This window comes from Epinephelus moara, chromosome 16 (genome assembly GCF_006386435.1).
Source record: "Epinephelus moara isolate mb chromosome 16, YSFRI_EMoa_1.0, whole genome shotgun sequence".
Taxonomy (NCBI): domain Eukaryota; kingdom Metazoa; phylum Chordata; class Actinopteri; order Perciformes; family Serranidae; genus Epinephelus; species Epinephelus moara.
The window spans coordinates 38,779,270-38,794,265 of NC_065521.1; the positions used below are offsets into that span (position 1 = coordinate 38,779,270).

At 42.6% G+C, this 14,996-nt stretch overlaps 1 protein-coding gene across 1 annotated transcript; it reads right to left on the reverse strand.

Moving 5' to 3' along the window:
- Window positions 1-575: 575 nt before the first annotated feature.
- On the reverse strand, window positions 576-7,677 carry LOC126403229 (transmembrane and death domain protein 1-like). Its single transcript, XM_050065783.1, has 5 exons — window positions 7,608-7,677; window positions 7,008-7,199; window positions 3,098-3,217; window positions 2,107-2,259; window positions 576-856 (listed from the first exon to the last, which is right to left on the reverse strand). The coding sequence occupies exons 1-5, from the start codon at window positions 7,672-7,674 to the stop codon at window positions 576-578; spliced, it is 813 nt and encodes a 270-aa protein (XP_049921740.1). The 5' UTR covers window positions 7,675-7,677.
- Window positions 7,678-14,996: the final 7,319 nt, after the last annotated feature.

A 14,996-nucleotide genomic window follows, 5' to 3' on the forward strand; every position in this document is an offset into this window, starting at 1 on the left:
ATTGTCATTGTTATTAGTCTTTTTGGATTGCCTGTGGAGGTATCGGCAGGCTCCGGGGGAAGCAGGCGCCAGGCTGGATAATTAGTTGTTCTTCGATGCCAGACGGGCACGTTGCCGTCACTTGGAGGGGAAATGGAAAGTGGCATCACTATCACAGTAACACCGGAACAACCTTTGGTGTGAGGGCTGGGTTCCAGCGCATCTGTCACACCACTAGTCATCTACCCACTGGCAAGACAATAATGCTTACCAGTCTCGCAATACACAGCATGGATAATTACTTTATCTGAAACGGCATTATTCTTGTCATATTTGTCATAATTAGATGTGGTATGGTGGGATCGATATTGAGCTTCCGTGTTGGCTCTGCTCGTCGTTGTGGACAAAGAGATTGGGAGATTTTGGCATTTTAAATCTTCCATAAAAGAGACATCTGAAAACAAATAGAAAGAGAACAAAATGATCTACTCTGCCTTTATTTATGTATGTACACCAGATGTACATGTATTAAATGTTGGGCGTGATACCGACATTATTTGTAAGGCTTCCTAGAAAGATTTAAACCCCTAAGCTGCCTATTTTGCAGTGTCTAATCTCCCAGACGCTGCATTTTCAAACACCACATCTCCAACCATGAGCTTTCTGCCAGTGACCCTGGGGTGACAGCTCTGCTGGGTTCTACTGGAGATGTGTATGATGATGAGAAGTATAGAGACGCCTGCGAGCAAGGTACCTCCGAAGCCCAGCAGGATGCCATATAAGAGGGGCAGAGCTACATCCAAAGGCCCCCTCTGGTACGGCGCGACAGGGGCCCGCTCCACAATCAGATCCAGGTCACGCCATGAAAGATCCCTGACTAACACACACACACACACACACACGGAGCACAAACAGGACAGATACACTTAACATCTCAAAGGACTCTGGGAGCATTTAGTCAAGTTTTAACTTGAATGAAGCACACGGGAGAGAACAGAAAAAATGGACAGGTGATAATTACATTTTTGAATTTTTAGCCATCCTGGGAAATACTCCTCGTATGGTGAGAGTGTTGATGTTGAGAAGTAATGAGTTGGAAGCATGCCCACGGCCACCAAATCTAATCCGCCATCTCATCTAAACACTTAATAGATTCAGGGTTCAGTGGAACATTATATCATTTGTCATTCAGACAGTCTCCAGAGGGATAACCCAGAAATCTCCTCTTGACATCAATAGCCGGAGATTTTTGGGCTCAGACATGTTAAGAGTCAGTTCTCCATCACTAATTCTATTTTTTAGTGTGTCCAGACTAGTCTCATTCCCAGGGTGTCAAAGTACGCTGCTTGGGCGGTGTCTCCGGTCTCATTATAGTGACAATGGGGGGAACTGTTCAGTGTCTGTGTGAGACGCAACATACAAACTTAAAAGAGAGTATAAGTCTGCTCTGGGTTGGTGGGAGAGGAGATGGATGGGTCAAACAAACACTGGACTTTGACCCAGGAGAACAGTTTCGAGACCAACAGACAACACCATCAGTTGTGGTGGATGTGCCCCTTAAAGCCAGGTGCTTCTTAGCGACATACACAGTCTTTTCCTTACCATAACCAAATTGTAAACCTAACCCCAGACCCCTCTGCCACGTTCATGCCTCTCAAAGCCGACTGGTTTTTAGTGACACACCTCTGCCATTCCAGCCACAGTTGTGCCACTCGAAGTCGGGTGCTTTTAAGCGACATCTACAATCTTTTGCTAATCATAATTAAAAAGTTTTATAGCCTAAACCTAACCCCAGGCCCCCTCTGTCTGTCGTGTTCATGCCACTCAAAGCCGGGTAGTTTTTAGTGACACACTGCTGCCATTCCAGCTGCCTTCATATCACTGCAATCTTTTTCTAACCATGACCAAGTAGTGCGGCCATGGCTGTGCCACTTTAAGTTGTTCTTTAACGACACACCGCTGCCTTTCCAACCCCTTCTGTGTCAAGACACAACACAAAAGGCTGCGCCCAGTGTTACTAAAATGACGCCAGGAGCTTTTAGCCCAAGCGGCAGAATGTGACAAGTAGTGATGATCATGTTGATGTACCAAACTCATGTTACTCCTTCAAGCTTTAGGATAAATTACCTTGTCTTTTCCTGACCCTCCGGTTTCCACGCTGCCGGTCCTTTGTGTCAGATTGTGCTGGTGGTGAGTTTAAGGAGCTGACATATTTGTGGTAGTCTTCAACGTAGCGTTTCAGGCTCAAGAGTTTGTCCTGGTTGATGTTCTTCCCCACTTCTGTAAATAAAAAAAAAAGAAGCACAGGGCCACTATTTCTCTTGTCACTTCAAATGCTCACTGCGTCTCATCCTATAAAAGAGTGTACATTTGAATTTAATTGTTGTTTTTTCGCCCCGAACATAATTAGTTCTGGCAGGAGAGCAACTGCGTCCTTCGGTTCAGAATAAAACAAAATGAACCACTCAAGTTTCTACGTATGAGTAGATCTCTTCAGAACTGCAATCAAGTGTACGATAATTGCTGCATTCTGCATCTACAGTCTTTTTCCATCAAAGCCACCACTGCCCCCCCTCATGTCTTATAACTCATCTCTTCCCATCCTCTCCTTGTTTTTTTTGTTTTTTTACTCCAAAGCTGCTGATGAAAGGAGCAGATGGTTTGTTCCGTGGCTGGTGTCAGCTCCACTGAGTCCTCTGTCAGATCATTTACACCTCCTTCTATCCAACGCCACTCGGCTGTGGAGTTGTGTGCACACTGGACTGCAACACATGCCAGAGACTGGCAGTGTGCAAAATATGCCACTTTTGAAGTTCCAATTAAAACAAATCTAAAAGTAATGAAGCAATTACACACTGTTGTTAAAGTCTTGAGGAGGCCTTCTTGACCGAAATAAACCAGTTTTGAAAATACACCGACATGTACCCAAATGAGGCTTTGTTCCAATTTCTTTTTGTCGAGGGACGTGCTGAGACTCTACTGCACAGAAAAAGTGAACTATTTTAATTGAAACCCATTACCTAAGTGGCACCAGACAGATTTGTTTTTCTATTTAGAAATAAATTATTCATTGCCACAGAAGTCACATGTGTTCGTCCTGTCTACAGTTCTTTCTCACCAATGGCGATGTCCGTTCGGCCGATGTGCTGCAAGGCGCGAGAAAGCCTGTCGTAGTAAGTCTGCTCGCCGTACCTCAGCAGCCAGTCTGTCAGGGCCGTCCGACACTGAGCCTCACCATCTAGTAAACACAAAACATATGGCCCTCTCAGACAGGCAGGTCTCTGACAGCCAGCTTGCTGCCAGAAACTCCCCGAGCTGAGCTGGACGTGTGAGAAACAGACAGATCTCAGGGTGGACTTCACTTCTACCTTATTACAGCCAATAGCATCCAACTCTTAAAGGACAGGTTTCAGCTGAAGCGAATATGAGACTTCTGAGTTAGACAATCGAGTATATCTTAACAAAAATATGATCATTTCATTAAAACGTTTCCTCTCAAAGAGGAAGTTTTGGACTAAAACCTTTAAAAAGTAACAGTAATGTTTACTCAGTGTATTTTAACTGACCTACTTTTACACTTTGAAGAAATTTTACCTAAGTAAGGGTACTTTTAATTATTATTCTTTAAGTATCCCATTCCATTACTCTCTCTAGTGATTAGGATTTAGTGGCATTTACTGGTGAGGTTGCAGATGGCAACCGACTGAAACTTTCACGGTGTGCCAAGAGTGCAGGAGAACTACAGTGGCTGACGCAAAAACAAGAAGCGAATGGCCCTATCTAGAGTCAGTGTTTGGTTTGTTCGTTCTGGGTTACTGTAGAAACATGGTGAACTCCTGCACTGTAGATATAAGTGGCTCGTTCTATGGGTGCTCTCAGACCTAGAGTTGTCTTACTTTGGTCTGAATCAGGGACTTATTTACAAGCATTTACAAGCGGACCAGATCAAATGCCTTGCCCGAGAAAGCTGCTCTTGATTGGTCAGAATTTCCATGTGGGAAAAATCCAGGAAGTAAAGCAAACGTTGAAGAAGAGTACACTTGCAAGATAAATGTGACACTTTCTAATGTCACAATGGAGGGACAACTACGCAGGTTGATTTTAGCGCTGCTCATCGTGGACTATATTGCTGTCATTGTTCATTTTAGTCAAACCATACAGTTTGAAAACGAGGCGCGGCTCCAACTAGAAAACAATGTTTTGATGCATTGGATGTGCTGAATGTGCATATTAAGGCAGTACAGGAGGAGGTGCACATTAATAATCCTCCAGGACTGTAACATGCTCATGTTTAACCCAAACAATGTGTCATGTGACTGCAGTTGGTTCAGATCCAGGTCGGAACACGTTCTCACCACAAACGAACCGCACCAGAGTTCGTTGTAACCGGACTGAGACCACCTCTTCAAGAAGGTCTTGGGTCGGTTGTTTTGTTGCACACCTGAGTGCGATTGCTGTGTTCACACCTGCCCAAACGAACCGCACTTAGGGGGCAAACAAACTTGAGTTGGATTGAAGCGAACCAAACGGCAGGTGTGAAAGCACCATAAGGTTACGAAAACACGATTATTATTTTCAGGTGATTATAAACTGATGAAAACGTAGTTGTGAATATTATCTTCCACTTTTGCCCATACATTTCTCCTAAATCTTACACACAATGCTCAGCCTTTAAGATGAGCACTATTACCTGATATTGGTTTAAAGAAAAGGTCACATCTGGCAAGCATGCTACTGTAAGTGACACCAGTCGAACACACTTACAGTACTGGGTGAACAACAGGTGCATGCTGGGTCTAGCTAAAATACTAAATGCGTATTCGTTCATTGTGGATCCGCCAGCTGATGCTGTAGAATGTATACATTCAGTGAGGTGTGTGAGGTCTTTCTGATATTTGTGACAGTCACAACTGTAACTACAAAACGTCATTCAGCTCAATACTTTTCGAGTTTGAGTGGCGCAGTGGGACGGAGAGGCTGAGTGGACTGGTTATAGTCTTTCATTTAGAATGAACAAGCTGAGAGTTTGAAGCTAGAGCAGATTGTGGAGGATTTCCAGCCCAGTCTCCAGAGGGAAATGTTGGCATTGTGATTTTCTGCAAACCATGAATATGTTGCATTTGTACATTTCATATGAATCATACCAACGTTTCTAAAGCTATGCAGAGGAGGAGGTTGTGGTGGATGGAGTGACGCCTGTCCAGCTGCAGACCACTGTTCAAGACCAACAAACAACTGTTGTTTGGAGTCATTGCTGTGTTTCCAGCAGCTTTTAAGCCACCAAACATGGGTATGTTTTAGTGACCCGTCGCAGTTTTTCCAACATGGGTAGTGCCATGAAAAGTGGTTCTTTTTCATCTAGACATGGCTGCATTCTCAGCTGGGAATACGCAACCAAAACCAGTCATATTAAGCCAAAACATGATCTTTTCCCAATGATAGGTGTTTTTGTGCCTTAACCTATCCAAATAATCACCACAGCATTAATGACATATAAAGTTTCAATATATCCCTTACAAAATGTACGTGGTTTGCAGAAACATTCACTGCCAACATTTGCTCTTGCGATTGGTTTGGGACTTTGTGGTGCGCAAGACTCAGACTGATGTTCAGACAGGGGAGTGCACAAATAAACTTGTTGAATTATACGCAGTGTGAAAACACTGTGCAGGCTCTCTTTTAATTTAATGTGTATGTTTGTGGGCTGCTGTCAAGTTTATATTGTCTTTACATCTCTGAGTTGGCCGTCTTGGTGATGTTTTATTCTGCAGGGGCAGGTTTTTCTAATCTATGTAGCTTAAGGCCCCGATCACACAGAAAGAGTTTTAGCAGCAGTTTTGTAATGAGAATTATAACGGTTCTTGCGTTGCTATGCACCTCATGTTTCTGCGCTCTAGGCACCTGCCATTTTTGCCAGAGCACTCTGAACTCCTTGAGTTGAAAAAACTTCAACTCAGGGCAGAAAAACACTCCACATCATCTTGAATGTTTTCCCCATTGTCTAACTGGATGATATGAGAGGCTGTGGGCCTTCTGTGGTGGTCACGACAACATGTTTACAGTTGGTAAACAATGGAGGAGAAACTGGTGGTAGCTTCTGCTGGATACTCAGAGCTATACGACTTTACAAACCAGTTACAATGATCTCGATAGCGAACAGCAGACACTGAGGTAAATAAGTGCAGTATTTGAAACCGCCAACCTCGATGCAAAGCTCCTGGACCAACTGGTGGTACTCCCCGTGATCCACCCTGTTTTTTAGGGTCTCATGTACCCACACAGATCTCTGTTTCCCTGTGCCCAACAAACTATCTACTATCAACAACTAGCTACTAATTACTGTGAAATAAATAAATACACGGTAGATTGATTACACAAGAAGGTTATGGTAAGGAGTTGATGGGGTGGTTGCCTGGCAACAATAAAAAGGCGCAGTAAGCATTTTTATTACTAGTGGCATTCAGTTTAAACAAGTGCGGAGTGCCTTGGGTTTTGAAACCTGCAAAACGCTTTCTGTGTGATTGAGGCCAAGTAACTTTTGTTGCATCCGCCATGGTGTCCACTGCTCTTGTGTTAAGTCACAGTCAGTTGTATGCACAGGTTGCAATATCAGTCTACAGAAGGGGAATTTATTGGTGTTCGGTCTTAAGTGATTGCTGGCGTGGTTCACACCTGGTGATGGCATAATGTTGTTCCACTCGTGTATAGCTGACATGCTAGCTGATGTATTTTATTATGTAGCATAAAGGTGTTCTTTAATATACTAGTGCTATCATATAACATCATCATATTCTGTCCCCCCTTTTTAAAAATGTAAATCAACCCAGAGTTCATTTAAAAGAGCGACTTATAAATTTAATCTGAGGACATTTTTACACAAGTAGTTTTACTTTTATTCAAGAATTCTCCACTGTAATAAGACTTTTACTTGATTATGATATTCTAGTGCTCTTTCCCTTCCTGCCTCATGATTTCTGTGGTCTAAAGTGCCAAAGGTCTCAGGTTTCACATGATGATGGTGTACTAACCCGTAGCAGAGGAGGTGTCTCTCTTGGCTCGAGGCTTAACATCTAGTTGATTTTTTTCTGGTGAGAGGTGTTCAGCGTGCTGGAAGATGTTCTCCTCTGGGTGAGAGAGGGCAAACAGAAGGTCCTCACACTCCGTAGACGTCAGCAACTCCACTAAACGCTCCAGCTGATGGACGCTGATGTCCTTTGCAACTAAACAGCCACAGCACACACTGATTACAATAAGATGTAATAACTGTAGGAAGAACACCAGTTTAGCAAACAGACAAACGAAGAGTCAGACGGCTTGTACTAAACCATAACACGAAGGCATGACCACACAGTACACTGTAAACTCCAGTTAATGAAGTGTACTGCTGACACTTCACAACATTTCTGCAGCATGCTTGTGCTTTCAATTAGCAAGTGCTGTGTGTATGGCGTGAAACTGTCATATAGCCCTCCTCAGCTGCTTAGAATAGAAACCGAATAATCAACATTTCACAAAAGAGAACAGAGCAATCAGCAAATTCAGCCTCACTCTGAGTTCCTTCAGTTGAAGTCTTACAGCATGCAGGCTGCTGATGTAACTGCACCTGCTGTAGGAACATTCGCTCTCACCTGTGTCCTCTCCGAGCGCTGAACTCAGGAGGAGGAAAAAGAAGAGACAGAATTTCCAGACTTTCATGTCGGCTGAAGCAGTTCAGACTCAGTACACACTGCTGACAGTATGTGAAGTGTATTTTTAAATGTTACAGATGATGTAGAATGTGTTCAGTTTAAAACAATGCAAAGGTATGAGCAGCATTCTGAGTCTTTTTTGAAACAGCCAATCACCATGCTCAAGAAATTAATGCCATTGAGAATATGAGTGTCCAAAATGTTTAACGAAAGCCTGATTTATGGTTCGGCACTCGACACGTATAATAAGTGTCGTTTGAGAGAAATAACATATTTTTGACAGAAAAAAGTGTCGCTCAACACTCTTCTTTCACATTGCGCACCAGGAGGAGAATATTATTATGTTGCTGACAACTTCATATTTTGTCACACAATGTGATTGGTAGTGGTAATGTTGCCATGGAGATGGTAGTTTTCAATCCACACTGACTCCAACTTGCAGAAAGGTCATTAATTGGCAAGATTTCATTGGTTGCTTAGTTGCAGAAAATTAAAAAAAAAAGGTGAAACTCTATTAGGAGCTGCACCTCGTCAAAACAAATCAAAACCTATATGACTGGACCATGTGGGAATTTAATTTGAAAGGACAGACACAGGAAGAGGCCACGCTCAGCAGTCAGACAGGAGTCAGGTTACCAACCAATCACAGCCGACAGATATCTTTCCCTTCTTCTGTAAATATTGTCTGATAAATACGGAGAAGTTGATCATGTGAGTGCAGGGCTACCCAGAGCTTTACATCAGGCGATAGGCCTTACACACTTATAAACAGCGCCCGCAAGAAGATCAACTCTCTGATTGGCTAGTCCTTGTTGCTTGGGTTGGTTTATGCAACAGGAGCAGGATTGGTTGGGGAAAGAATATCAGAGATAAAGTTCATTTACTTATGCGTTGAATCAATGCCGTAGCTACGCCGTAGCCTGATGTGCACCTCCCCAGAACTGTAACTACGCATCGTGGTGACGCAGACCTCCTGTGTGTTTCTGTGTACTGACACCATTTCCCTCAGTGGAAACATAGCTTTTATTTACTTTAATTTCACAGATAAGAAACAATAAATTGTGAAGACAGTAAAGCCTCCACAAAAATAGCATTTTAAGTCGTGTGTGATTTATCCTGGCTTCATATGAGCAGAGGAAATCTCCACTCGTCACTAGGCTAATTTATACAATGTAAAATGCCATAGGCTTGTGCTAATAACGTTAGCATGTTGTATCTGTTTGGAAAACATGTTTAGTATAAGACAGTTGTTTTGTCAGTGAACCTTGTGAGTTGTAATTGCTGTTGTCCCTGGTTTTTTATGAGAAGAGGGAAAGATCGCTAGCTGCTAGGCTAATTCATACAATGTAAAATGCCATAGCCTTGTGCTAATAACGTTAGCATGTTGTATTTGAGGGGAAAATGTGTCCAGATAAAGACAAGTGTTTTTCTCTGAATGCTGCGACTTATAGTGAAGCTGATTTGTGCACTTGTGTTTCAAACTGTCTCTATTAAGCCATGTTTAATTTAATGTGTGTTTAATGTGTGTTTTGAATCAACTAAACCTAAAACCAGCACTTTACAGAAACCTCTGCTGCCAACTAGTGTTTTGGAGGTGTAGCTGCAGAGTGACACAGACACACCAGCGCACAAGTAAAAATGCTCACAACAACGTAGGCGACGTGCGTAGGCTACCCTAAATTTCGCTGAAGCCAATCAGATACAGAGTGAGGCAGAGAAGATTGGGTCATGCATTTGCTTATCTAGGGAGCGCAAATTCTCTACCCACAGCTGTCGAGCAACAGCATCTGCTGGGGTACGGCAACACCACTTGGACAAACCACACATATAACTGCAGTACACCATACTTAAACTGTCATAATAATGGCAATTTGTTAAGTTTATTTATGATGTTGATTACATTTCATGATGATTATTTCAGTTTGTGATGCATGGTGTTCTGTTGTAGCAGATTTTCTTTTCATTACATTTTTTAGCATTGCATTTTAGCAAATTTTATTATAATTACTGCCTAGGTTTTAAGGAATACAGCTGAGGTTCTCATGTCAAGTCAAGTCAGATTTATTTATACAGCACATTTAAAAACAACAAATGTGGACCAAAGTGCTTCATGAAGAAATAAAAACAGGAACAATCAAATAAAAACAGTCATAAATGAGAGAATGTAAGTAAAATTAATGAGAGCATACAATATTTTGATGAAATCGTGACACAAATATGATGCACAAGCAACAAAATGAAACACAGAAAATACATGTGCTAAGCAGTGTGGTCAGGTTTGCATCATAATGACAATTAAAAGGCTAAAGAAAAGAGATGGGTCTGAAGATGGCTTTGAATGCATCAATAGAGGTGGAAGATCTAAGTGTAAATGGGAGACTGTTCCAACAACTAAAAATACTCAGTCACCTTAATATCTCAGCATCTTCTTAGCATCAGCTTTCACATCGTCTCCACTGTTTGTGTGTTATCTGAGAAGCTAACACCGCTTGTAGCTATGCACTTTAAAACCTGACACTGTTAAGTAACTAAAACACATTTAGAGGCCACTGAGGGGAAAATCCATCCCATGTCAGCGATACCAGGAGGGTGTATTTATATTTATATGAGTGTGCACACCTGCATAACCATGGGCCAGAAATATGTGGCATTCTCATTATTATTTCATATCTTAAAAAGTCTCGAAAGGAGATTGATTGTGAGGAACTAAAAACAAAACTGAGCCCGGCAGTGAAGGGGCGAGTTCACAAACCTCCTGACACAATGCTCTGTTTTATTTAAAATTCTTCTGAACTCTGAAGCTTTACCCAAACCAGGTCTGGTTGAAGAGCCTGCAGTTAGCTCTACAGTCTAGTCTGTATCACTGGCATTGCAAAAAGCGGGTAAGGCACATATTGTGTAATGAAACAGTGAGGCATGGAGAAGTAAAGCAGTATTATGTTTGTCTCTCCTTTTGATGTGCGCTACTGGAGAGACGTGAGCAGGGAGTACTTGAGATGCATCTCTCTAGCAGGGAGAAACATGTTTAATGACATTATTGTGTGGGCTACAGTCAGGGCATGTTTTAAATTGTTAATAAGCTTCATTTGCCAAACAGTAAAGGTTGTTTGTGTGGGCTGAGTCTCAAATTCTCCATGTTGGCTAATGAAAAAAAATCATGCTCTGGGGCTGACAGCCACAGAAAGTTGGGTGTGGGTGGTATAATGGCTCTGCAATGATTTGAGATGTTGAAAGAAAGAAAAAGCGGGCACAAGGTCAGGATATTTATTCATATTACCGAGCTGCTCAGTATCTTATTGATGAAAACACATGCATAACATGCTTTGTGCTATATGTTGCAGGAAGAATACACACAGTATATACAGTATTATTTATCACATAAACAGTGTGAGATTGTGAGAAGCTGCCAAGATGAAATAAATTGAGTTAGGTCTTCCATTTTTGAATCGGATGCCTTCTGGTATCGTTAGCCTGTGAAGCCGTATCCCCATGTCTCGTACACTTCACACCACTGAAATCTGGTTTAATTCAGATACAGACTCCGGTGGAATGAAGGATAGAACACATGGAATAATCTTGCAGAATGTGTCTGAAACATAAGACACAAATATACATAACACAGCCTTCAATCCAATCTTCATCGTGAATCATTACAGTTTTCCCAAAGTGATGATTTTTAATGTTAAGCTGGAGGCCGGGTGGAGGCTGACCCTGGCACCTGGTGCAGAGCGGGCGACTGGGACTGTGTGATTTATGAGGAAGCCTCCGAGGTTGAGGGGGTGGCAGTGAGCGCAGCAGGGATTGGATGTTGGCCTCTCCCTTTTTCTTGAGTTTAAGTTTGAGCCTGAGCGAGACCAGGCCTGCCCCGCTCTGGGGCTCCAGGGTTTCAGGCTGCTGTTGAAATCCTGAGCTCTGGCACGTTATCACAGGCCTGAGCTGAATGACTGTTTAGTCATCAGTGATGCAACACCCCCACCACAGCCCCCCACTGTCACTAGACACCACGGCCAGCCCTGCTATCTGTCCGCCTCAGAGTCCTGCTCCTGGGGAAACACAACACCGACTCAACACATCGCTCACTCCCCACACCTGAAGCTTTCTGATAGTCATACTTCTCCCTCTTTCATGCACACCTCTGCACATAACTGCTTCCCTCCCACGCCCTAAAAATCTCCACTGGTCCTGCTGAATCTTAATACAAATGCTCCAGAGCATGTGATTTCTCCAGGTGATCTTATCACTTTAATAAATTCACCACAGGTACTTTTGTAACAGGGTATTAGTTAGAGTTGTAGCTGTAGACAAATCTACTGTCTGAAGCATTTGCAAGATTAGACTTTTAGCTTTTTCTGTGCATAGATGAATGCCTTACCTCGCTTAAAATGCATTACTCACCTTATTTGCTCCTTTAGTTCCCTTGCGACTCTGTGAATGCAATGCAAATCAAACAACAGAATTGCTCAAAGCAGCCTTCAGGAGGACTGAAGGTACAGCTGACAACATGCTACCTGTCTTCTCTCTGGCTTTTTTCTCCACCTGATTCAGGTATTGGTGTTTTTAGAGGATGGCGCCGACCAATAAGACGCGAGCACCTGAGTAGGACCACCCTTTTTTTTTTTTTTTAAGCAATAAAAAAACACCACACCCTGCCATGTGGAGAGGTTTTACTGCCAAGAATTAAGAACAAATAAACACAGAAACTGGAATCAAAGTAAAGGTAGTATTCCCAAAAGAGCTGTGACCATACGAGCTTCAGTAAAATCATCAGTTTTTTTAATCTCTTATTAACAGAGCAGACACAACATCTCATCCACTTCAAAGGCTGTGATAGAAGACTCCGAGGAAGGCATAAACTTACAAATGAAATAAAGGCATTTCATGTAATATTCATCTAATAAGGGCCTCATGTTCATTATTTGATGAGCCTCGGCTGCAATTTGCTCATTTTTTGTCTCACTCTCCAGAGTAAACCACATTCTTCATTAGACCAGAGCATCTCTGAAGCATTACTGAACCCCTTCAAACCCATATTCATAAAAATATTTGAATGATAATTTGCAACTGTGCCTTTGCAGTTAGTTAAATCGCTCTACCTCTGGAGCACCATTCAGCCCGAAAATCATCATAATTTGCACCGTAATATATTATCAAAATAACTGGAAATAACAGTGTAGTTAACCGAACTGCCATCTGTACAATCAGCAGTGCACTTTGTTTCCTGGCAGACCCAAACACACACATAAAAGCATGTCATTAGCAAGAAACTTTGCAGCTCTGTTCTCTAGCTGCAAGGATATATCCTCCTTTCAGCCTCAAATGAAAAATGGGGCTACACCCGACATCCCTCAGTGTGAAAGGACCGACTTTTTGAAAAGCATTCCTTCCCCTCACAATGGCAGGGTTAGCAGGGGGAGAGGGGGGATGGGTGGGGAGGAACAGCGCCCACACATTCCTGAGGTAGAGAGCTGCACCAAGCCTCACCTGACAAGATATTTCTCTCGAGAGCACATTCATTTGAGCCCAATCTTCTTTATATGTGATTTTACTGACAAGGACACCAATATCTTTGAGTTATGAGCTGTTGTTCTCTGGAGACAGACAGTGCTTTACCTCTGTGTTCTGTGTGGGCCAGATAGCTCTGGACAGTGTGACTTGTTCTGGGTAATCTTTTGGACCTCTGGAAGGTGACAGCTGAAAAACGAGCCTCTAAAAACACTCTGCTCGCAGGCAGCCCCGCGTCTGGCTTACTAACCACACTGAGAAAGACTGTTTTTTTTCTCTGGCCATGTTGCCTCGCACTGTGAACTGCTGTGGCTTAGTTTAAAACGTATATGCAAATAAATCCATGAAATAATTTCCTTTTTGCGGCTAGGCTTCACCACACCGGCAGCGTGCATCAGTGTGCATCAGATGCATCAACTGATGTCTCCTTGAAGTCTCTGACAAAGGTGTGTGCTGCTTTTGGGGAGCTGCCTCAGATGAGATCAAAAGCCCTGGTGTTAAACAGCAGCGCCTATCCACAAAAAAGCATCGTGTTTACAACATTTTTTATTGATACTACTAAAACAATATTCCAAAAAATGTGAACATCAAGCATTGAATGACAAGAAGCAGTCCACAAAGTGTGTTTAACAAGCTCTGCTGAGGAGGTTTGATTGCTGCTGGTTTATAGTTGTGCTTCAGATCAGACCTGGTCTTCCATAATTGCAGTTTTATGTGTTTTATACACTTAATATCCATCAGGGTTTATGGAAAATAATCACCTCAATCTCTCTCTGTTTGCTTTAAAGACATGTTAGGCTTCCAAGAGTGAAACATCTTAAATCTGCTGCTCTCTTGAGCTTAAACATGTATTTTTGTCCCAGCAGGAGACATATCTCCGAGTTGACAGGTTGGTCAACAGTGCATTCAGTCCTTAGCTTTCTAAAAAGCTGCACTTTTATCTTTTGCTGGAGTGAACGAGCCAGATTACTAGCTGAGAAACTCAGTCATTCAGAGATGTTTTGGGGTGAGCGTTGACCCTTAGACAGAGAGATTTGTTGAATGAAGAGGTGCCGTGTTTCAGCGCTACACTCCCTGGAGGCAGCAGAGTGAAGGTTCTGTTGAAACACATCACACATGTGAGGAATGTGAGCTTCAGCACAGCATTCACATTTGTAGAAAGCCTTTGTGACGGCACGTTAGTGTGAAGAAGTGTCATTGCTGTGACCCCCCCACAGATGGCTGAAACACTGTGTTACAGTATGTTATTATTATTACAGAGCTCTAATACAGCAGCAAAACACTGTTAGCTATGTAAAGATATAGTGGAGTAATGGCGTCCTGAGCAAAGAGTGAAGTCACGCTACCTTTAGCTCCTTTTACACTGCCTGTTCAAGGCAGGAATGTGGCACTGTTATTCCGCCTTGCCGTTCTTTATAAAAGGTGCACTTCCAGAATGGGAGGACAAGGATGTTTTGCTTTTAAACCAGCAGCACAGATAGGTACAGCGCCACATTGATGTCTGTAAACGGGACGGCCTGCAGGATGGGACCAGGATGGGATGGGTATGACGTTTTGACATTGTGTTCGGTGTGCAACCCACCGCTGGTAGATTTAAAAAGCAGCTAGCAGCAGTTAGCAGCTAACTCAAAGAGGAACAGCAGCCGAAAATGTCTGTAAATTGGGAAAGCAACAAGGTTGGTTGGAGCTCCTTAACCTCCGAAAAGAGGAGGAGATCAGCCACAATATAAAAGAGATGGTAAATAATTATTATTATCATGTTATACCATTTTTATTGTTTAGAAAGCACTGTTATTTTTTTATTATTGTCTATTTGTTTCATCTGTC